Raw genomic sequence first — 24,735 nt, 5'->3', positions numbered from 1 at the left:
CACATCACGTGTGGACTGAATCTATTCTATTCTGGTCATCTTCCTCAAGCGTGTTTACTGCCGAAGATTGATTTCGTTCTTGTAATACTTTACAGGCTCGTTCTTCGTAGGTGATTCGAGCGTTCCTTGTGTCTAGGTATGCGTCTAAATGCACCAACAATTTTCCTCATCGGTCGTAAGGCCGAAAAGAGATACGGCCAAGAAAACTTCGAAATGATATCGCAAATGCTGAAGGTCTTCGAGTGAAAAAGGTAACTCGACGGTGTCTATATCTGTGTATGGGTCGACCTCAAAGCCGAGGACTCGAGCCTCACGTATATGCTGGAACCTAGCTTTCATTGCCGGATCGAAAGTTTTCTGGATAATTTGCTCAGCATCAAGGTAAGTTAGTGCTAGGTCGAGGGCTTCCTGACATGCCTTTGGTAGTCCGTATAAGTCATTAGCAGAATATTTCTTATGAAATTCCCGCATGTACTCCAAGAATTCACTGAGGAATAGAGGGTGCAGATTGCACCGTACTTTTACTAACAATTCCTACGGTGGTAGCGAGGGAAGTTTACTTTCAGCTTCTTGTCTAAAATGCTCGAGACGAGCTCTCATCTCTCCGAGCCAAAGAAAAAGCTTGATGCATTTCTCGGACTCTTTAATGGTGGTCTCCAAGTCGCGATCAACTGCCTTTTTCTCTTGAAGTAATTCGACCACAATGGTTGGGGTAGGCCAATCGTCGCCACTTCCTACGGCCTCTTTTGGCTGCCACCGGGTAGTCGAATAAGCCTGTGCTTCTTATCGTCGAGCCATGCAATCTATCCACTGGCGACGACATTTTTGAGACTTAGATAACACCATATACAGGCCAGTTGAAGAATTGTAACTATACCAACGTTGGTCACGTGTATTTGGTGGCTTAAAGGTTTTTCGACTTACTGATAAACTCAAGCTGCCTGAGTTGCACGAGTAATAGTCCTCATTATAGAATGGCGCGTCAAAGTCAAGACGTCGTCTGACTGGGGTTGGGTCTTTTTCTTGTACCTGTGGGCCAAGTTTCTCAAACATTTGTCGTCGTGGGCCAGTACCGAGTTCCTTCGGTGGTTTTGATGCGACTGTGGATGGCGTACATGAAGTTGGCGCCGGAGATACTTTTTTTTTAGGTTCAATTCGTGTTTTACAGTGGTTGCATAAAACCATTGATTCATCAGTTTCTTCGGAACTAGAACTTGACGTGGGTTCAACGATGGCCGGCCCTAAAGACTCCGTAGGTGGTGCATTTGAAAATAAATCAATCTTCAGTCTCGACTGACCATTCTGCTTACGGACATGCTGCACCAGGACGAATTCGGCCTTCCCCTTTCCTTTGTTTTTAGGGAGATGAGCATCTACCATACCAATTGTTGTCGAGGGGAAGGGATTGACGTCAACCGCCATCTGTTTCTCCGGGAATTTTAACTTACCCTTCTCAAACCCAACTTTGAATCGCATCACGGAATACCACACAATTATTGGTAGCATGTTTGTTTGAATTATGGTACTTGCAATATGTTTTGCCCTTCAATTCTTCGGCCTTAGGGATGTTGTGTCCTGGTCGAAGTTTGACGATTTTTGCTACCAACAACTGGTCAAAAATTGCATCGGCTTTGGTAATATTAAAAGTGTAAACTTTTGATGTTTTAATCATCTCCTCGGGGGCCAAGTGGATCTTGGCATCTTTGGGATTGATTTGAGCCAATGTCTTGCAAACGTATGGTTTATCTATCACTATTTCAGCCGCGTCCACACTGGCGTATTGGGGGTAATCGTTTTCGGCCAATGCGTAGCTGACCGTAGGATTCTTGTATATTGTTCCCCAAGATGGGGACTTCGATATTTTTTCCTCTCGAAGCAAATAATCATACTGCTCAACGTGCTGAGCAAGTTCGTACATATCTCGAATATTTGCCCCTAGGAATTTCTTTTTGTATTCCACGTCCAGGCCGTTTAAGGCAATTCTGACGAATTCAACTTCAGGAAGAGGTACTCGGCACCAATTCCTAGCCGACTTGAACCTTGTTAAGTATTTCATTGGCGATTCGTCTGAAGCTTGAGCCATCCTAGCCAACGATGAAACGGATATTTCCATCCCTGGTCGATAGAATTGTTCATGGAACTTCTCGACCGATTCCTCCCAACTCTGGATGGAGTTTGGTGGGAGATTAATGTACCAAGCAAAAGCTGAGTCCGTCAGTGAAAAGTTGAATAGCCGTAATTTATGGAAGTCGCTATTGACGTCCCCACATTGCACCGTGAACCAAGCTACAGTATCTAACGAGGATAAGGACGATTCTTCGGCGAACAGACTGAAGTCGGGGATCTTGAAGCCGTTAGGGTATTCGAACTTTTCCACATAAGTCGGGTACGGATGGATGAATTTTGGGAACTTCGGCCCTTTTTTTAAGGTCGAGTCATTCTTTGGACCTCAGTCATATTGACGAATGTTGCTTCTACTCCCTGGTCAGGTTCATCAAATCTAATGCTTGATCCGCCTCTTTTTTCCAAGTCAATTGGTTGTAGCCGAGCAGATCCTTTTTCGGCTTGCAATGGAACATTCTTAAAAGGAGGCTATTGAGGTTGGCCGACGTGGCCATCTTCGAAGGCTTTACTAACCAATAGTTCAAGCATCCTGGTCTGTGTATCACTATTGCTTTGTATTGCGTCAAGTAAATTATTCATTTTCTGGCCAATCGACTGCTCGACCTGCCAAGATTGTTCATCAAGTCGTCTTCGAAGAAACGACCTAGTTGGCGGATCAGAACCTTCCCCATCATCTTCGTCGCAATCTTCCATTATCCCTTCGACGAAAATGCCTGCCATTTGGTTGAGAATTTATAGGTTGCGAGGCTGTCCGCCAAGACAAATTTCCTTATCTCGGCGTGTCGCACTTGTAGCCTCGGGTGGTGCAACAATGATGGGATTTTGTGCTTGAGACAAATCTTGTTCAGGGCCTTGCACTGGTAAGTCAGTTGTTGACTTTCACATGATTGTTTTCTTCTTTACGAACCGTGTTTCAATGGTTATGAACTCCGAAGGTCTAGCATAAGGTCCCACTGGGCGTGCCAAAATGTTGACCCTAAAAATTACAAAGCCTACGTGGCGTGCAGGCCGAGTAACTAATAAGTTAACTACGTTCTTCGGTTAAATGTGGGGAGTGCCAACTCGTCGGCCAAGCTCGACCGAGGAATAAAATTTGTTGACGTTGCGTTGAGCGCATTGCTGACTTCTTTATCTTGCGATTGTGGCCGAGGAAGGAACAAATCTCGGCCTTTTGATTCTCGACCCTAAAGACAAGGCTGCTAGTTCTGCGAAGTTCACAAATCGTCGGTGCTGCATTCGGTCATAGTGATTATATCCGTGAGAGTATAAATATGTCAAATCGACACCAGACTGTACGGACACAAGTATTCAAAGGTGATGTATGTCTTGATGGTAAATGTAGTTCGGCCGTCAGAATGCCGAACTCTGAAACTCACTTGTGAGTATCTAATCATAAAATCACTCGGCGTTCAATACGCCGAATATCGTAACTCGTAACACCTTACTTCGCTGAGAAGGCTAATAAGATGACCTCTGCCAATAAGGATTCGAAAACCCTTCTTGACTGAAACTTGGATAGGTAACCAGTCGGCATCGACGCAGTGCTATTTATCCAAACCGAAGGTGCTCCTTAGTCGGCTGATTCTACGGTGACATTGCTATTTATCCAAACTAAAGGTGTTCGCCGGTTGCCTTCACAGTGCTGTTTATCCAAACTGAAGATGTGTCGGCGGGAAAAAGAAAATAAAAAATCTCAAGATGTTTGAGAGGTTTTGCGCAGGGCAGTTGTGTGTTGAATTGGAGGTCCTCCAATTGTTGCATAATGTCTTGTATTTATAGCACCAAATCCTCCTTGAGATCAAGTCAAAATCATATCTGGATTGGGACTTCTTGTTCTGCTCCAACTCTACTTCGATCAATCCTACCCCTATTAGGACTTTGAACCCACCCCCTTTTTTAGGCTATATTTATTGTTGGTCGAGAATCCAAATTACACTAGGACTTCTTCGACCCCTTTGCTTATCCGAACTACTTCTTCTTGTGATAGGACTCGACCATCTTTACTGAATGGCCCGAGATCACCAAGCAACCCATAGTATATTTGAAACAGCTTTGGGCCGAGCATAAACCTATACGTGGCCTACCAATATTATTTTAGACCCAAACAGATACACATTGCGTCGAATCCGATCTTCCATGAACACACCAAGCATGTTAAGGTGGATTACTGTTATGTGTGCGCACAAGTTCAATCCAAGATTATTCAAATAATTTTTACTCGTAGTCATAATCAGTTGGCTGATTTGTTTATCAAGGCCTTGGCTACTACTCACTTCTAGCATCTTCTTGACAAGTTTGGTTCCGTTAATCTCATGAATCCAAGCAAACATCAATGATAATGAGTGGATACTCAAACTCATTTGTCCACAAACCCCAATCTCATCATCTGGCCTCCCGCCATGTGGCAGTGATCGGAGCCGGCGCAGCAGGCCTGGTCGCCGCACGTGAGCTCCGGAGAGAAGGTCACAAAGTGATTGTTTTCGAGCGAGGAGACCAATTGGGAGGCACGTGGGTTTACAATCCGAATGTGGAGTCCGACCCAATCGGAGTCAACCCAAATCGGACCCTGGTCCACTCGAGCATGTACGAGTCGCTGAGGACAAACCTGCCGAGAGAGGCCATGGGGTTTCGGGACTACCCATTTGTGGCCAAAAAAGGAGACGAAGAGAGAGACCCGAGAAGGTTTCCGGTTCACAGAGAGGTGCTAATGTACTTGAAGGACTTCGCCGGAGAGTTTGGGATATCGGAGATTGTGAGGTTGGAGACGGAGGTGGTGCTGGTGGATGCGGCGGCGGGCGGGAAGTGGAAGGTGAAGTCGAGGAGTAAGGGAGGTGGGGATGTGGAAGATGAGATTTATGATGCCGTGGTTGTGTGTTCTGGTCATCATACTGAACCTCGTCTTCCCCAAATTCAAGGTATGAACTTATCTTTTTTCACAGCTTTCAAATTTGTTTGTTTGTTTTTTTTTTTTTTTTTTTTGTTAAACGATAGATTTTGTTCGATTAGATGTTAGATTAGTTATCGGACGAGATTTGAACCCATACAGTTATGCAATGACTCAACACATTTCCACCACTGTGGTAAACTTTGTTCGTTTTTAAAATTTTTACATTTTTAAAGTAGTATTTGGCGAATTAGAATTTATTCGAAGTTTGCACATTTTGAGCTGGTTTAGTTACCTAAGTTGATTCTGCATTGTATATCTTGTATTGATCGAGGGGATGAATTTACCTTTATCATCCAAGAATCAAGATTGGGGAGGGGGTTTTCGAATTTCAAACCAAGGAATGAGAATACGGGTGCAAAGGTAAACGCTCTTGAACATCAAGCTAAAAGTACTTTCGAAAGACTACTAGAGGTGCAATTTGAGATTGTCGTCTTGAAATGAGTTTTCGAGGTTCCAAACTTGAATTGCATTTGTAAAGTCCTTGCATAGAAATGGTTGTAAAGGTGGAGAAGAAATTACAATTCCTGCCTTGATATGTATTTGTAGAGGAAAATCGAAAACCACTTGTAAAGGATTTTCTCTAAATGCGGAGTCTATGCGAATGACTGAAATCGCAGGATTGAAAAAATCGAAAGTAAAAAAAAAAAAAAAACGTTGGTTAACTCCTTTCCATTTGCATCATGTACATTATTTGCAGGCATCAACACATGGAAAGGGAAGCAAATTCACAGCCACAATTATCGTACCCCTGCGCCATTTCAAAACCAGGTCTGTACATGTCACATCCTGTATACTCTGAAGGAACATCTAGAACTTATTTAGGAAATCGTAACAATAAAACACATGTTTTTTGTTTTCTATTACATCTATAGTCTATAGACTCTATACAGTCCTTTAGCTTAACGTATTCATTCCATGCTGTGCATAGGTTGTAGTTTTGATTGGGAGCGCAACTAGTGCTATTGATATTTCACGGGAAATAGCTGGAATAGCAAAAGAAGTTCACATTGCGTCTAGATCTCTCCCTGATGAAACCAATGAAAAGCAGCCCGGCTATGATAACATGTGGCTTCATTCTATGGTAATAGACTTCACCCAGGGTAAGAATTGGGTGCTATGATGAGAAGTTTATCAATGGAGTTTTCAATTTTGTTTAAGCCAGATGCTGGAGATCGCTTTATCCTAAGTTGCTGATATTGTTTGAACAAATGCAGATCAAAAGTGTCCATGAAAATGGTAGTGTTGTTTTCCGAGATGGGAGCTTCGTCGTTGCTGATATCATTCTTTACTGCACAGGGTATACTTACTTTGTTTAATTTTAGGACTTCAAGCTATCATGTAAATTTCTGTATTGAATGAAAGAGCAGCAAGTGGTAATATTTGTTTTACTTTTCAAGGTACAAATATCATTTCCCATTCCTTAAAACCAATGACATTGTGACCGTCGATGATAACTGTGTTGGCCCACTGTACAAGCACATCTTCCCACGTGCTTTGGCTCCATCACTTTCCTTTGTAGGGTTACCATGGATGGTATTTCTCTTCTATAAATTATTTTCCATATTTTTGCGCTTCTTTTGGTTCGCTCTTCTATTGATGGTTGAAGTAAATCATTGAATATCATGTGCTAGATTGCGCCTTTCCCCATGTTTGAATTTCAAAGCAAATGGATAGCAGGCATTTTGTCTAACCGTATTGCACTTCCATCACAAGAGGAGATGATGGAGGATGTCAAGGCTTTCCACTCTTCGCTTCAAACTTTGGGCATCCCTAAGCATTACACTCACAACGTTTTTGGTTACAAGGTAAATTCAATATCTTTGTTTCCTGCCTAAGTTGTTATCTAGTCTCCAAACCCTCATGACCTCACCAGAAGTTGATTCATCATAGAGGTTGAGACCTGAGACTACTGGCTTTGGGGTAATTGATGACAGAAGATTTGTTTCATATTTTCTTGACTGATCCGCACATGATAAATTTATGCAGATAACGTACTTTAAGCGTGTCTATGCTGTCTAAATATAATATTTGAGATCTTTAACTACCAATTATTGTGGTTCTTGGCCTTCAGCAGAATGCAACTTCATCTGTCTATTGGGAATGGATTATATAATCTCTGTTGCTGCTGGTTTTGTTTTTTGGTATTATCATTATTTGCGGACACTTGCTAATCAAACACCGTAATGTTCATTCACACTCGTTTTCAAAAGCGTACATGTTGTATTGTCTAGGTGTGGTACATGGTTTTCTCTGATTGAAACATCTGCTTTATGTATATGAACAATGATTTCTTAGCTAATGCCAGTAGTCCTCATTCACTATTCAACAAATTTTTTCTATTAAATTTTGTTGGTCTCCACACTTGTATCTTTATGTCATGAACCGATGAAATATTTGTTTTTTGTTTCCTGCAGTTTGGGTATGATGAGTGGCTTGCAGCTCAGTGTGGGTGTCCAGGCTTTGAAGAATGGAGAAAACAAATGTACGTTGCAGCTCTAGAGAACCTGCATAAACAACCAGAGACCTACCGGGATGAGTTGGAAGATCACCATTTAGTATTGCAAGCGCATCAGGACTTCACAAACTACACCGTAAATGGAGTTGGGGTCGTGGATAAGTGATATCCGAACTCTGTCCTTCCCAGATGGAGTTGAAACATGCGAAAACAAACAAGGAAACCTCGACCTGTTGCTGTTCCTTAGAAGGTTCAAATCACAAATGTATGTAATTTAGTAATGTTGTTGGCATTCAAATCAAATCACAATCACACAGATTTACCTCGTTCACTCAACTGAATTTGAGTTCCGGGCAATGTCCCAAGGTTTTTAGGTATTGTACTATAATGCAAATGTTACTTTGTAATAAGAAGTGTGAAATTAGAAAGTAATCAATATCTACTGTAGTAAATAGGGCTGGGTTCGGTTCAAAACGGTTCAGTTTTTTGCTAAAATCGAAAATTTCGGTTCGGTTCAGTTCAATTTTTTTTTTTTTTTCGGTTCGATTTTTCCGGTTCAGTGCAGACGACCACGCCGTTTGCATACATGCATTGATTTGGATTTTATAAAAGTTTGGGATTTCTGATTTGGGAACCTTGGATTTTACATCAAGATAAAAAAAAAAAAATGGGATTTATCTGCATTTTTAGATTCTTCTTTGCTCTGAACACTCCTGCATTGCTCTAATCTGCACACTGCAATTTTGGGTACATAAAATTTCAGATTTTAATGGACCCTGCAGCTTCAAGATCTGCCATTCAGGGAGGGAGGCATGCACAATCAAGAAAAGCAAAACAGGTGCAGCATAACCCAATCAGATGTCAATATGGAAAACCCCAAAATATGAACAATATGCAAAACCCCAACAAAATAATTAAAAGAAAAATCCATTTTAATTCAGCAAAATCAAAATATAAATCATATTCGTTTTGATTTGAAAATTACCTATGAGAGATCGGAAAATCCGGATTAGAATCTTCCAATTTGGAGGGGTGCCGATTCGAAAGGGACGAGGGAAAATCATGGTTTGAAAGAAGGAATCAGTGAGGAGGATAGGAGAAGACTGGAGAGTGGAAAGAAAGTGATTTGGAGGAAAAGAGGAAGGAGAGAGAGAGACTGAGGAAGCAGAGACCATACATGAAGAATGCAGACGAGGGGAGAGAGAGTGTTTGAGAAAACAAAAGAGGTGAAATGGGACGGCTAGGGTTTGTAAGCTTTAGAAAGTTTATAAAGAATTAAAAATTCAAATACCTATAAATGTTATACTTGTACAATTATAGCAACACAAAGCCTACAGTCAAATTAGCTTGAAGCAGCTATTCTCAAACTTTAGGGAAGGGATTCGAATCCTCACACCACCAAGTTTTAAGTATTTATATATGATTTACATATGTCGGTTTGGTTTGGTCCGGTCCAGTTTCCGGACCTACAAAACCAAAACCGAACCAACTAGATATGAATTGACGATTTCAGTTTGTTTTTTTTTTCGGTTCGAATTTTTTTTGGTCTCGGTTCAGTTTTCGGTCCGATTTTTTTCGATTTTCAGTTTTTCCAACCCACCCGTAGTACTAAACTAGTAATGTAATTGAGCTCATGGTTGTTAATATCTAGAATACATTTGGTGCATTGTATTGTTCTTAGTTTTTGCCTGAGGAATGTAGCTAATTCACTAAAGTTTTAGTTGATTCTCTATTTTTCTGAAGTTTTGTAGTTATTACTACAATTTAGTGATGTTTTATCTTCGTCTGTAATAAGTTTATTAATTTTAAACAATGACAATATTTATCCTCCTAGACACTGCATTAATATTTTTTTATTTGATCTTATCATCCACGTATCATTATCGCCCTAGAATTTTTATAAAATTTTCACCCACTCTTGGCGCATCACGTGTCACTATTCATGAAGAATCTTTGTTCAGATTTTCGATAAGAATTTCGACCAGTCTCGTCACAGCGCCATGTGTCCTTATTTGCATTTTTAATTTCATCTGATTTCTCAATAAAAACCCTTAAAACTACCTCATCTACTCACACCAATCATCTTTGTCCTCTTTGCTTTTCAATTCTTGGATTTTAAAAAGATGAGTTCTTTCAATGTCTAACATGAGGAGGGTGTTACATTCTCCATGAGGGAGAGAATGAAGCACGAAGAAGTAGAGGTGCCGAAGAAAAAGGTAGAGAGACGCACATGCCCACCGTGTAGTGCAAGCAATGGTTGCAGTTGATCAACACGGCCAACAAGCAGGTGGTTCAAGACCCGGTCATGCCCGAAACATAAAGATTCAAGTCATGAATGTTGTGTTGTGTAAAGTTCACTTGCAATAAGGTGCAAAATGACTGATTCGTACATCTTCAGATGTATTCAGAATCAAACTTTACAAATGAAACGCATATTTGGAACAAAAATCAAACCAAACGAGCTAAAATTGGCGAGTTGAGAATTGAGATCGGCTTAGAGAAACAGAATCATCACACCAACAGAGGTTCAACCACCAAATTCCCAAAAGGGCTTTTCATTTAACAGTTACACAGTTTTGTTTGCCTTTTTCTCAAAACCGCACATACAGTAGTATCAATTTGGCATATAGATTGGCTGACTAGTTTAAACAACAATCGAAGTTCTAACCGAGTTTCTTCTTGTTCTTAGACAAGGCCATTCTGGATTTCTTGAGTACTACATTGTCTGTTAAAAGATAGTTGTACTTCTGCAATACCCTATCTTTGTCTTCAAGCCTGCCTAACATCTCATATGCATCTTCCACTCTTCGGACTATTGACTTCTCTGGAGGCTTGCGATCGAAAACTTCCAGGCCCTCGAAAAGCTTTGGAATGCAAGCATGATTATGGCAGGTTAGCCTAGTCTAATACATAAAGTAGTTGAATCAAAAAGACATAAAATTGAAATGCCCAAGCATCGATCGACTCTAGAACACTGATTAACCAAGTCTAGATAAAATAAACTGTACCTTTACAAGATTCGTCAACATGTTGTTTCGATAGTATATAGCTATCAGACTTTTGCATAACTACCATGGAACTGCATGCAAATCCATGTCAATCTTCTTCTCCCAAAACTTGTGTGCTTCTTCGGGTCTCTAGTCTATATCTAAAGCTCGGATCAGTTGCCCATATGTTCCCACTGTGTTTCCTTGTCCCTTGCTTAGCATCCATTTGATTACCTAATGGGGTTAAACAACAATAACAACAACAAAGTCTTATTCCACGTATCCTTATGCGAAGCACTTCAATACATGATAAAAACTTTTTTCTAGGAAAAGTATTCCCAAATCGAATAGTTTGTGTAGAATTGTCCTTGCAATTGTTTTCCCTTCTCAAGAGCAATCAACGCCATCCTAATTTTTCCAAAGGGAAAGTCTTCCTCCCATGCAACCCATCCATCAAGAGCACTGTAAACAGCCTCTTTACTGTCATTAAGTTATAGAAGCTGCAAAAGTGGGAGTTATTTAACAACTATCTTGAGTTGGGCTTGAAATGAGAATCAAACAAAAACATCACACTCAACCTTTTAGGCAATAATTAGAGGCAATAAAATTAGTATATCATTCTAGTACAAGCACTATTCTAAAAATTCCCTTCTAGGCACTCGGTGGCTGGCTACCGCCCCGATTAGTTCTTAGCCGTTTGAAAATTAAGAAAGTGCGCCTAACCCGCCTAAACATGCGTAGGCACCCGCCTAGGTTGCGATTCTTATTTAGACAGAAAATCGATAACTTTCATTTTGCTTTTTATGTTTTCAATAAAATGTAAAAGACTTGTTCAATACTAGGATGAACACTTATTATAAGCTTGTTCCCCAATTTTCAATATGTTCTAATGCTTTATAATTGTTGGTGGATAAGCTTGGAAGCTGGATCACACAAGCATTGTAGCTAAAAAATGGAAGGAAGAAATGAAGTTCGAAAGGCTCCAAGTGTTAGGATAGCTAAAGTTCAAATAATGTAATGAACGGACATGATTATATCATCTTTAGGGTGTATATTCTTCCACGTGTCTAGTTTGTTATAAGTTAAATGAAAACATATGTTGAGCATGTGATCATAGTCACATTGCAAGTGTGTTCATGTGTCGGTATGCAACGACTATAAACCTCACCATGTAAGCCGACTTTGGAGGATTGAATCCAACGTAGATTCGAGGAGCAATGTACTCATTCTTCCTCAAAACTTCATCTCTAATATTCAATCTTTGAATCCATTTCAATTACTTGTTGAATTTATTACGAATACATAGAGAAATTTAGCTCAAAAGTAGCTCAAACATTAACATGGCCTTAAAGCCAGGTTGGATTTGAATCTGGGAGTGAATATGTGAGTGTTCGTCTGGATTTTCAATGAAGAACTCAGAAGCATAAAAATGGCTGGATCTAGCATCGATCTTCGTGCACCAGTATTCACGAGAGTCAATTATGAATTTTGGTGTATCAAAATGAAAACCATATTCAAGTCTCACAATCTATGGAGCTTTATTAAAGATGGCTTCACATTATCGAAGGAAGGGAAGAAGACGAATGAGAAACAAATCCTTACTGATCAAGATCTCATCTCCATATATGCAAAGGCATTGGGATTGATATAAGGAGCTGTGAGTGATGAGATCTTTCCTAGAATCGCAAATCAAGAGATTGCATAGGATGCTTGGGATGTTTTTAAGCAAGAATTCAAGGGTGATGCTCAAGTCATGGTTGTGAAATTACAAGGTATTCGCTGTGATTTTGAATATGCTAGGATGAGAAATAATGAATATATCTCTGATACTCTAGCTAAATTATCTGGTCTTGTGAATAAGATGAAGATGTTTGGTGAAACTTTTCCAAACAAGAGACTAGTTGAGAAAATGTTAATTAGTCAAACTCCTGCATATGATAACATTGTTTCTGTCATTGAGGAAACTAAGAAATTGGATGAGATTCCAAATGAGGTCGTTGCAACTCTAAAAGGATTTGAGTAGAGGTTGAAAAGACATATTAAAGATGAGGAAGTGAGTGATAAGGCATTTAGCAGTCTTAGTATTCAAAACAAAAGTGGTTCTGTTGACTCTAAAATTTACAAAACCTACGTGGCGCGCAGGCCGAGTAACTAATGAGCTAACTAACGTCCTTCGTCGAATGCGGGGCGTGCCAACTCGTCGGCCGAGCTCGGCCGAGGAGAAATTTGATGTATTCGCGTTGAGCGCGCTGTTGACTTCTGTATCTTGCGATTGCGACCGAGGAAGGAACGCTCTCGGTCTCTGGATTCTATAGCCTGAAGACAAGGCTACTAATTCTACGGAGTTCACAAATCGCCGAAGCCTGGTTCGGTCACCGTGATTATATTCGTGAGAGTATAAGCACGCCGAATCGAGACCAAACTATACGGGCACAAGTACTCGAATGTGATATACGTCTTGATAGTAAACGTAGTTCGGCCGTCGGAATGCCGAACCCTGAAACTTACTTGCGAGTATCCAATCATAAACTCACTCGGCGTCCAATACGCCGAGCAATGCAATTCGTAACACCCAACTATGCCGGAAAGGCTTAGTAGGATGACCTCTACCAACAAGAGTTCGAAAACCCTTCTCGGCCGAGACTTAGATAGATAATCGGTCGACCTCGACGCAGTGCTGTTTATCCAAACTGAAGGTGCTCCTCGGTCGGCTGATTCTGCGGCAGCAGTGCTGTTTATCTAAACTGAAGGTGCTCACCGGTTGCTTCCACAGTGCTGTTTATCCAAACTGAAGGTGTGTCGGCAGGAAAAGAAAAGGAAAAATCTCAAGGTGTTTGAGAGGTTTTGCACAGGGCAATTGTATGCTGATGTTGAAGGTCCTTTCTATTACGTGATTTCTTGTATTTATAGCACCCCATTCCTTGAGATCAATTCGCATTCTGATTCAGATTGGGAGTCCTTGTCCCATTTCACCTCTGACTCGGATAATCCAACTCCTACTGGGATTCTGAATTTTCCTCCCTTTTGGGGTTTTATTCCTCGTTGGTCGAGAATCCTGGTCACACCAGGATTTCCTCGACCTTTCCTATTCATCTGGACTACTTAGGATAGGATCTGGCCGACCTTGCCAACTGGCCCAAGTTTCATTATTCGGCCCATAGTATTTGTCATTACATTGGGCCCAGCGCATCCTGTTGCTCGGCCCAATAATATTTTGGGCCCAAACAGGTTCACATACCACTGGGTACAAGGGGAAGAAACCTTTCAAATTTAGATATAAGAAACGCGATTTTAAGGTTAATGATATGCCTCAATATGCTGTCAAACCTTGGTTTAACAAGGAGAACACAAGAGAGGCATGTAAAATATGTTGGAATATACACTATGGTGAATGCAGATTTAAGGGAAAGCCAAAAGTGTCACAACTGTGGCAGATTTAATCACTTTGCCAGAGATTGCAGAAGTAACCAGTTCAACAAGTTCAAGTGGCATAATAAGTGGAGGAGGAAACCTCTATATTCTTTGCTTGTAATTCTGATGTAATAGTCAAAAGTGAGCATATTTAGTATATTGACAGTGGATGCAGCAACCACTTGACTTCACATGAGTCTATGTTAATTAATCTAGACCGAAGTTTTTCAACAAGAATCAAAATGGGGAATGGACAGATTGTTCAAGCTAGTTCAAAAGGAACCTTGGTACCAAACACATTAAAGAAGTATTGCTAGTGCCAGGATTGGATGAAAATCTTCTCATTGTGGGGAAAATGATGCAGCATGATTATGTCTTATTATTTGGAGATGACCAGGTTGCAATCTTTGAAGATGGAAGTTTGGAGAGTCATGTTGTTATAGTACAAATGACTAGTAATGGGTGTTTTCCACTACTTATGGAGGATATGAATGGTTCTGCACTAAAGACTAGTATTAAGGGTGAGGCTTGGGAATGGCACAAAAGGCTAGGGCATTTGAATTTTAAGAGCTTGCAATTATTGTCTGATAAAAAATGGTGTTGGGTCTACCTAAACTCAAGAAATCAACTAGTGTCTGTGAAGGGTGTATTGCTGGAAAATAGCATAGAGATGCATTCAGTAAAGAGTTGACTTAAAGAGCAAGCAAGCCTCTGGAACTTGTTCACTCAGATGTGTGTGGACTAATGCAAGTCACAACATTTGGAGGGAACATATATTTCTTGACATTCATTGATGATGCCACTAGAATGTGTTGGGTTTATCTTCTAAATCACAAATCAGAAGTGTTCAAACTATTCAAGAAATTCAAAGTCATGGTTGAATTGCAGAGTGGCTAAAAAATTCTAGAGTTAAGAAGTGATAGAGATGGAGAGTACAACTCTCATGAGTTTATTCAATTCTATGAAGACTTAGGGCTTGAGAGACAGTTGACTATGGCCTATTCTCCATAGCAAAATGGTGTTGCTGAGAGGAAGAATAGAACCATTGTTGAAATGCTAAAAGTATGCTTCATGACAAACATTTACCCTATGAGTTCTGAGGAGAAGCGATAACTGATATATTTCATACATTCATGCCATCCATTCCAAGTCCCTTTGTGATATTTTTGAGTTGAACTAGTTGCATTGTTTACCCTCTTTTGTGTTATTGTGTAGCTTTCATATTTTAGAGCTCAGTTGATGACAAATAAGGCACAATGGTGCTAAAAATTGAGAATTGAATAAGGATGGTGATGTAGACAAAGAATTAAAAGTGGAAACTGAATATGGTGATGAATATGGCTCTTTATAAGACCAACAACAGCAAAAAAAATGTGGGAATTAAATACCCAATTACTGAGATGTATTGGTAATCTGTAACAGCTTCTTTAACATCATAAAACCTAGCATTTCAGCCACTTTTACTACACACACACCTTTCATTCTAAGCGAATTTCACAACTCCAGTCACTATTTTTCTCTCTTTTCATCCACACTCAAAACTCCACCCATTCTATACATTCCAACATCACCGAAGACTCATCCCGACAGACTATTCTTGGAGAAGTTCAACATCAAAATTGCTTCAAAGGGTTTCCTCTCTCTTTGATTTATTTTCACTCATGTTGTGTATTTCCAATTTCATCTCTGTGAACATGATGTCTAACTAAATTCATAGCTAGGGATTTTGATATAGCCTTGCACAATTGATCCAAGTTTTTATGTTAAAATATTCAATTCATCAATCTGTCTCTTGTTTCATTCACTAAATCTTTTGTTAAATTTGTTTGTTAATTTTAATGATTGATCACCATTAGGATTTCTTACATATCATTTGATCAAGATTATAGTAAACATCATGCTTAATCTTGGTAAACATGTGAATGAACGAAGAGAATGCTATGCAAACATCCTGCCATGTATTTTCTTTGGTTCTTTAACGTTTTCTTGCATGCTAAAGACTCTTAATTTGGAACCGAAGTTGAACATCCCAATTAGGTTGTAGATTAGGAGAATTTGATCAAAACCACACATCATATGGCTGATCATATATGTAAAATGAACTCCGAAAACAGGTTGATAATGGAATATGGTTTAACTTTATAAACATGGAATTGATTTTGTAATGGTGAACTCGAAATCCCTAGACCTATCCTCATCGTTTCTCAATTAACATATCATTCGTTGTTACATTTTTTCTTGCATTTTTAGTTATTCTCATTAATAGCACAAAACCTACATTCAATTTATTATTTTCATTGTTTAGTTAGGGTTCTTTCAAGGCTAGTAATTTATAGAGGTCTAATCAGTCCACGTGGTTCGACACCCTTACTTGTGCCATTATACTAACCATATATTGTACTTAGAAGGAACACAACGAGAAGCTATTAACACAACTGTTTACTTACTTAATAGGTCTCCAACCAAGGCTGTGGAACATAGAATTCCATTTGAAGCTTTTAGTGGCAGGAAGCTAGGTATTCAATAGTTAAAGGTGTTTGGGTGTATCTATTATGGTCACATACCTAGACAATTAAGACAGAAACTTGATGAATCCTCTATGAAAGGTATTTTTTGTTGGATATAGGAAGATGGAGAAAGGATATAGGATTTACAGCTTACGTACCAAGAAGATATTTCTATCTAGAAGTGTTGTATTTGATGAGAATGGTACTTGGAGTTGGAATGTAGAAAATGGTGAGAAACTATCATTTCCTGTCAATCTGAATTTACCTGAGATTGATCCATTACCACTGAGAGATGACATTCAACCAGAAGGGAGTGATTGTAAACTCAAAGGGTCATTGATTCTCAAACTGAGAGTGGTGAATCTAGTTCTGCTAACACCACACCAGTTAAAGAAAAGTCACTAAGTCAAATATATGCTAGATATGATGCTACATTGATGCAGCCACTAAAGTAGCTTAGAAGAAAGTAATGGATGCTGAAATTGAGATGATAGAGAAAAACAACACCTGGGAAGTGGTTGATAGACTATTAGGCAAACCTATTGTTGGAGTGAAGTGGATATACAAGACCAAATTGAATCTGGATGGGAAAATTTAGAAGCACAAGGCAAGACTTGTTGCCAAAGGTTATACACAGAAACCTGGTGTTGATTTCATTGAAATATTTGCTTCTGTTGCAAGATTGGATACCATAAGAACTCTCATTGCCTTAGCAGCTTAAAAGAAGTGGAAGCTATTTCAACTTGATGTGAAATCAGCTTGTCTTAATAGAGTGTTGCAAGAGGAAGTTTACATTGACCAACCTAAGGATTTGTAGTGCAGGGTGCAGAAGACAAAGTATATAAACTGAAGAAGACCTTGTATGGGTTAAAGCAAGCTCCAAAGGCATGGTATGAAGGAATTGATGTTCATCTGCACAATTGTGGATTCACTAAAAGTCCAAGTGAGGCAACCTCGTATATAAAGTCAAAGGGAGAATATGAAAGCAATACTATCTCTATCTATGTAGATGACATTATCTACATAGGTAGCAGCACTAAGTTGTTGGAAGAGTTCAAGTATGACATGGTGAACAGATATGAAATGACAGATTTGGGTCTGTTATATCACTTTCTTGGCATGGGAATATTACAATCTGAATCTGGGATCTTCATTAATCAAAGGAAATATGTAGTTTATTTGCTGCAGAAATTTGGATTGAAGGACCTAAACCTGTTAGCACTCCATTGGTTGTGAGTAACAAACTTAAGAAAGTGGATGAATGTGAGAAAACAGATGAGAATGTGTATAGGCAACTGGTTGGGAGTATGTTGTACATAACTGCAACAAGACTAGGCATTATGTTTGCAGCTAGCCTACTTGCTAGCTTCATGCATGGACCATCAAAGAAGCATTTGGGAGCAGCAAAGAGAGTTCGCAGATATATACAAGGCACATTAAACTATGGGATTGAGTATGAGAAAGGCAAAGAATCAATTCTCATATGCTATTGTGACAATGATTAGGGTGGGGATGAAATTGATATGAAAAGCACATTTAGATATGCTTTCTCTTTTCGAAGTGGGGTTTTCTCTTGGGCCTTGGTTAAACAACATATTGTTGCTCTATCAACAGCTGAAGCTGAGTACATGAGTGCAACTGAAGCAACCACTCAAGCTGTGTGGTTGATGTTTGTGCTTCAAGATTTTGGTGAAGAACAAGCTGAAGCTATTCTTCTCTATTGTGACAATACATCTGCCATTGCTATAACAAGAAATCGTGTGTTCCATCAGAGAACAAAGCATATTGGAAGAAGATATCATTACATTCAAGAAGCATTGCAGTCAAACATGATAAAGCTAATCTATTGCAAGTCTGAAGATCAACTTGCAGATATTTTCACCAAGGCCCTGCCAAAACATCAATTCTACACACACACAGAGAAGCTTGGAGTTAAACTAGCTACCAGCTTAGAAGGGAGTGTTGGTGGATAAGCCTGGAAGCTGGATCACACAAGCATTGCAGTTGAAGAATGGAAAGAAGAAATGAAGTTCGAAAGGTTCTAAGTGTTAGAATAGCTGAAGTTCAAATAATGTAATAAATGAACAGGATTATATCATCTCTACCACGTGTCTAGTTTGTTAAAAGTTAAATGAAAACATGTGTTGAGCATATGATCATAGTCACGTTGCAAGTATGTGCAAGTGTGGGTATGGAACGGCTATAAAGCCCACCATGTGAGCCAACTTTGGAGGACCGAATCCAATGTAGATTCGAGGAGCAACGTACTCCTTCTTCCTCAAAACTTCATCTCTGATATTCAATCTTTGAATCCATTTCAATTACTCTTCTTCCTCAAAACTTCATCTCTGATATTCAATCTTTGAATCCATTTCAATTACTTGTTGAATTGATTACAAATACATAGAAAAATTTAGCTCAAACGTAGCTCAAATATTAACAATAATATATATGTCATTTTATTTTCAGTTTATGTATAAATTATGTTTTTTTTAAGTATAAATAGGCAACTATTTACACAATAAACAATAAATTTACTTAAATCCGCCTAGACTCTAGGCTCCAGCCTATTGCCCGACTTTCACCTAGTCTTTTAGAACCTTGAGTACAAGATAGGGTTGTCGCCCACTGGCAAATAACCAGTTAAGGAAGTCCAATCCAAACGTCATGAACACATCTCTAGAACCTTAAAAGTCGAGAAGTTTATAATGTATAGGACCTGGATTGTTTGCCCTCCCCATCTCATACCCTTCCCATCCCCTCTTATATTCTATGGTCACGATTAAGCCACGTCAACATTTTATATTAAACTTTTTTATAGAAATAATAAGACAAAAAGCAATGGGAATATAAAATGTTGACGTGGCTTAACCATGATTACAGAAATAAAAGAGGATGGGAAGGGTATGAGATGGGGAGGAAAGACAATCCAGGTCCTAATGTATATTGGAAACTTATTAACACACGTAGGATTTTTATATAAAGATTCAGAAAAGTAAATACAAAAAACGAACACAGACGTATATAATCATTGTGCACAAATTTTTAAAGAATCATGTTGTGTACGATATTTGGAACTGATTACCTATTTTAGATATTTCTCTTTGAGACATGTCCGTAGAACTGATTACCTATTTTTCCGAATCCAAAAAAAAAAAAAAAAGGTATAAACTTGAGCTTTTGATTAAATCCAGTATCAGTTGGCTACTAACATCCACAAATTTTCACTCTATTACAAACGTTCAACTAAGAATACAATGTTAAGTAAATTTAAATGATCGGAAAGGGTTGAGATATGTATACTTACAGTTTTTACAAGAAAGTTAACCTTATCCTTTCTAAGAACATTCCATCTTATTTGATCCCTTTTCTCGCCATCAGCATTCTTCTCTGGATAGTAACTGTTACCATGGTGGTTGTGTTGATCTGGATCATTGCAAATCAATTAGCCAATCATTTAATAAATATCAATTTGGTGTCCTCGACAAATATATATATAGAATTGTTATTAGCATTTCAAAAATCTAATTCTACACTCTCTCACAAGTGTATTTTTCTTTCTAATAATAGAAAGTTTGGAGTGCCAAATAAGATTTTTGGAGTGCTAATAATAATTCCCCATATATATAGGAAGCCTTCAAGGAAATGGATCCCTATTTTTCAAAAAAAATTAGAGACAACCTCTTGACCGTTAGATTTGATTTTAATGAAATTTTGTAGTTGAGATTCTATGATCTGTGATTTAATCTCAATTACAGAATTTCATTAAAATCAAATATAATGGTTACGAAGTTATCTCCATTTTTTTTTTTTTTGAAAAATGAGGATCTCTTCCCTTAAAAGACTTATATATATATATGCGCGCGCACTCGCGTGCATATGTGTGTGTGTGTCATCTATGATGTAGCTTAATGGAAAACACATAAACTTAATGGAAAACAATAATAAAAGACAAATGGAATCACTCCGGGGGCATCACACCCGTTCTTGGACTCTCACCAAGAATTTTGCAATCTAATCCTAATCAACTAGAAATAATCTTAGTCCTCATAAAAGTAGGAAGTCAAGCGACTAAAACCCTAAATATTAAAATACTAAAACCTAGAGACTAAAAGACTAAAACATCCATTGATTTGGGAAAGCCTTCACTCTGGTTCCGCACCAATCTAGCCATCCTTTTCTTTCATCTCCCTTTATTCTAATACTCATACATTAACATAGGCCAATCATATTGGACAATGGAAATAGAAACAACATCTTATCTATTTATTTATTTATTCTTTTTATGTACAGAAAGAATGACAAAGGAACTAACAAGGTCATAGTTTTTTCATTTCATTTTGTTCGTGAATCTCTCGCATCAAAGTTTGAATACTTTGATTTCAGGCAAGGGATGAAAAAAGAAGTTTATAAAGCATTTTCAATACATGTGCACGAGAAAAACAACAATAAAACTTTATCCCACTAAGTTACCTCAAGCAATTTTAAAAAATAGGTCTAAGATACCTCCAAGGCCACCATATTCTTTGCAGCTCTTTGGTTACATATTTGAGCTTGCACCACGGTACTGTACGTAGAATCCAGAATTTGGGCCCTAGTAACTCCAAGCCTAGTCAACTGGCCAACCTGGATTAGATAACAAATTACTGACATCCGACATCCGTCATCGAGCTTTTTCAAGTTAACCTTTTGCAGTTCTATTTTTTTTTTCCTACTAAACAGATTTTAGATCGTCGAGTTATAGTTCCTAAACGGAAACTAATGTCGTTAACAAGAAGGCGTTCATTTGGGCACATTGGTTGGAATTCAATATTAGTTTGACCACCAATGAACTACAATTAACCCTTTATCGAACTTACTTAATATCGGCTTGTGTTTACAGGGTTGGGTTGGGTTTAATCTAGGGGTGGGCAAAATTTTTTTTTGAACAAACGATATTATCTACACTAAGTGGGTGGGGAAGTAAGATAAACTTCACAATGGACTAGCACTAATATGGTTTAAATTCACCTTTAGCGAGAATCGAACCTAAGATATCTCGCTTACCAGTGAAGAGGAATATCACTAGACTGTAATACTAAGTGGCATGAGCTAAGCATTATTTTCTTGGGTTTTATAAGGTGGACCTTATGTGTGGACTGATTTATACTTGTTAGACCAAATTCAAACAGCTAAAAACAGATTCATCAAAATGAGTTTAGGGTGAAACAGGGTCATAAATGACTCGTCATTAATTCACAACAGTACTTGACAATTGTTTTAAATTTTTTTGGATTTAAACTCCCTCTCCCCAACAGCAGTTACCTTCTTAACGGCCAAAACTTTCCATCTCCCGCGAGCGATTTCAAACTTCCTTCTCGTCAAAAACGTTGTTCCCGTTCAAAAATTTTCTTGTTGTTCGAAACTTAGTCGTAGTTGTAATATATTTTTCATCTTCGGCTTCACTACACTTCCACACAACTGTTTAGAAAATTAGGCCAGTTTGGTTTGAGGTTGTCCAATCGGTTCCACAGAAAGGACATAGTCCTTGCTTGATTCGAGTTGGGCCCAAAGTCTTTGCTTCCCCAATACTTGACGTCATACTTCATTTCACAAAGTCAATTTGAAATTTGGTGAGTTTGGAAATTTGGAACCCTAGAAATAAATTTTGTTATTTCGGTTATATTTGAATAATTAATTTCGTATTTAAGGTTAATTAGAGCATCTCCAATTTTTTTCAAACAAAAAGAATAGGCTTTTAGCCAAAATGATCCCTGAGATTTGCCTTACTCCTCATTTTGGTCCCTAAGAATTAAAATTTAATAGAAGCGGTCCTTGAGATTGTCTGCTATCAATTGGTCCATCGGTAAAAATTATGTTAAATAAGGATCTAAATGAGAACATTACCCTCAATATAATAAACAACAGACCAAATGATTTGACAAATTTTGAGGGTATTTTATGAAGATTTTTCATGGAAGGACCAAAATGATTCATTGTGGACAAACTCATGGACTAATTCTATTGATTTCAAATATCAGAGCCAAGTTGAGGAGTTATGCAAATCTCATGGATCATTTTGGCTAAAAAGTCAAAATAATAAAAGTTGGGTTGTTGTTGGTTTAAAAATAAAAATATAATAATTACATATGGTAGCATTTAAGGTAAGGCAAATGGAATGTCTTTGGAAATAGCAAAAATCAAATTTGAAGGCAGCTTCAAATTTGACATCTCTTTGTCCATGTCAACTTAGCTTTCTTTTCCATGTCATCTTTGACATCCTGGTTGGAGTAAATGGTACGTCATTTGTTACCATTATATGTCTATATGGCATCTTTGAAATCTCCTTTGGAGATGGTCTTATGCATGTTGCTTGATAAAAAAAACAAAAGAAAATTTTGCGAAACTTCTTTTTTCAACAAAGCAACAGGAGGCAAGCGGCCCTTTATTGTAGTGGTGGAAAGTTGTTTAAGCCCTTGCATGTCAGTAGGCCTAGCAAACGGGTCGTGTCTATCGTGTTTGTGTCGTTTTCGTGTAACACCTGTTATCTTAACAGGTCGTGTCGTGTCACACCCGTTATCTTAACGGGTCCTTAACAGGTCGTGTCACTTTACCCAACGGGTAAAGTGACCCGACCCGTTATGACCCATTATGACCCGTTAAGAAAAAAATATATTTTTTTTAAATTTGCACATACCACACATTGCCACATAAATATTACTTCAAAACATTAAAACATTTCTCGTTCAAGTACTATATCTACACTCGAAAATAAAAGCCTAATAAAAAAAATAATACATACACTACTAATATATTACAAATATTAAATGTGCAAGGATAAAGAGTTTTTGTTTTTAAGATTGTAAGTCTTTCTCAAAAGTTTACACCTCCATTTACAAAATCTTCAATTTACATCGATCATCATTAAATTGTATTCAATTTACACCTACATCTATATAATTATTATAGTTTTTACTTTTTAGGGATATAAAATTATTAAATTAATGTATATAATTATTAATATTATAGTTGATTCATACTTTTATTAAGTATATAAATTATAACATAAGATTTTGTGATATCCACATCCACTAGTGTAAATATTTTAAATTGAATATCAAATTCATTCTTTGTATTCATATAGGGTCAAGGAGTGTAGCTGTAAAAATTCATCAAAATCAGAGTTAAAATAACCGTTAAATCTTGATTTTTCGTTTATAACCGTCGAAAAGCTTTGTCCCGTTACTTGATCTCTGAATGTTTTTTTTTTGTGATTTTTTGCTGATGTGATCTCCAAGCATATACAAACAATTTTGACGGTTTGGATCGTTGAAATTAGTTTTGGAGAATTCGTAAAACGATAGATTGACTAACACTTAGAGTTTATTTATACTTTCATTAAGTATAACATAAGATTTTGTGGTATCCACTTGTGTAAATATTTTAAATTGAAGATCGAATTCATTCATTGTATTCATATAGGGTCAAGGAGTGTAGTTATAAAAAATCATCAAAATCGGAGTTAAAATAACCGTTAAATCGTGATTTTTTGTTTATAACCGTTGAAAAGCTTTGTCCCGTTACTTGATCTCTGAATGTTTTTTTTTTTGTGATTTTTTGCTGATGTGATCTCCAAGCATATACAAACAATTTTGACGGTTTGGATCGTTGAAATTAGTTTTGGAGAATTCGTAAAACGATAGATTGACTAACACTTAGAGTTTATTTATACTTTCATTAAGTATAACATAAGATTTTGTGGTATCCACTTGTGTAAATATTTTAAATTGAAGATCGAATTCATTCATTGTATTCATATAGGGTCAAGGGGTGTAGTTATAAAAAATCATCAAAATCGGAGTTAAAATAACCGTTAAATCGTGATTTTTCGTTTATAACCGTTGAAAAGCTTTGTCCCGTTACTTGATCTCTGAATGTTTTTTTTGTGATTTTTTGCTGATGTGATCTCCAAGCATATACAAACAATTTTGACGGTTTGGATCGTTGAAATTAGTTTTGGAGAATTCGTAAAACGATAGATTGACTAACACTTAGAGTTTATTTATACTTTCATTAAGTATAACATAAGATTTTGTGGTATCCACTTGTGTAAATATTTTAAATTGAAGATCGAATTCATTCATTGTATTCATGTAGGGTCAAGGAGTGTAGTTATAAAAAATCATCAAAATCGGAGTTAAAATAACCGTTAAATCGTGATTTTTCGTTTATAACCGTTGAAAAGCTTTGTCCCGTTACTTGATCTCTGAATGTTTTTTTTTTTGTGATTTTTTGCTGATGTGATCTCCAAGCATATACAAACAA

At 37.8% G+C, this 24,735-nt stretch overlaps 1 protein-coding gene, 1 long non-coding RNA gene and 1 pseudogene across 4 annotated transcripts; 1 reads left to right on the top strand and 2 right to left on the bottom strand.

Annotated features, from left to right (window-relative positions):
- Positions 1–4,269: 4,269 nt before the first annotated feature.
- LOC125475287 (flavin-containing monooxygenase FMO GS-OX-like 3) lies at positions 4,270–7,958 on the top strand. 3 transcript variants are annotated; one of them, XM_048579990.1, is made up of 7 exons: positions 4,317–5,039; positions 5,769–5,839; positions 6,000–6,152; positions 6,286–6,368; positions 6,469–6,604; positions 6,703–6,876; positions 7,486–7,958. In XM_048579990.1, the coding sequence occupies exons 1-7, from the start codon at positions 4,457–4,459 to the stop codon at positions 7,690–7,692; spliced, it is 1,407 nt and encodes a 468-aa protein (XP_048435947.1). In that variant the 5' UTR covers positions 4,317–4,456; the 3' UTR covers positions 7,693–7,958. The 3 variants fall into 3 exon arrangements, 1 of the variants encoding a protein (XP_048435947.1); XR_007256729.1 differs by lacking the exons at positions 6,703–6,876; positions 7,486–7,958 and having other exon boundaries at positions 4,286–5,039; positions 6,000–6,171; XR_007256730.1 differs by lacking the exons at positions 6,286–6,368; positions 6,469–6,604; positions 6,703–6,876; positions 7,486–7,958 and adding an exon at positions 5,300–5,431 and having other exon boundaries at positions 4,270–5,039; positions 6,000–6,068.
- Positions 7,948–8,872, bottom strand: LOC125475288. The gene is made up of 2 exons (XR_007256731.1): positions 8,512–8,872; positions 7,948–8,317 (listed from the first exon to the last, which is right to left on the bottom strand). It is a non-coding gene; the product is annotated as an uncharacterized LOC125475288 (long non-coding RNA).
- Positions 8,873–10,189: 1,317 nt separating this feature from the next.
- Positions 10,190–11,740, bottom strand: LOC103932986 (annotated as a pseudogene).
- Positions 11,741–24,735: the final 12,995 nt, after the last annotated feature.

The sequence above is a fragment of a genome, unplaced genomic scaffold (assembly GCF_019419815.1).
Source record: "Pyrus x bretschneideri cultivar Hongxiangsu unplaced genomic scaffold, Pyrus_bretschneideri_v1 Contig14, whole genome shotgun sequence".
NCBI classification, from domain to species: domain Eukaryota; kingdom Viridiplantae; phylum Streptophyta; class Magnoliopsida; order Rosales; family Rosaceae; genus Pyrus; species Pyrus x bretschneideri.
This window is presented reverse-complemented; position numbering and strand designations above follow the sequence as displayed.

Bases quoted from the DNA above. Each gene is read 5' to 3' on its own strand.
- LOC125475287 (XM_048579990.1), top strand. From the start codon at position 4,457: ATGATAATGAGTGGATACTCAAACTCATTTGTCCACAAACCCCAATCT. The intron at 5,040-5,768 runs GTATGAACTTAT...CATTATTTGCAG, and splicing joins TCGTCTTCCCCAAATTCAAG to GCATCAACACATGGAAAGGG. The intron at 6,605-6,702 runs GTATTTCTCTTC...ATCATGTGCTAG, and splicing joins TTGTAGGGTTACCATGGATG to ATTGCGCCTTTCCCCATGTT.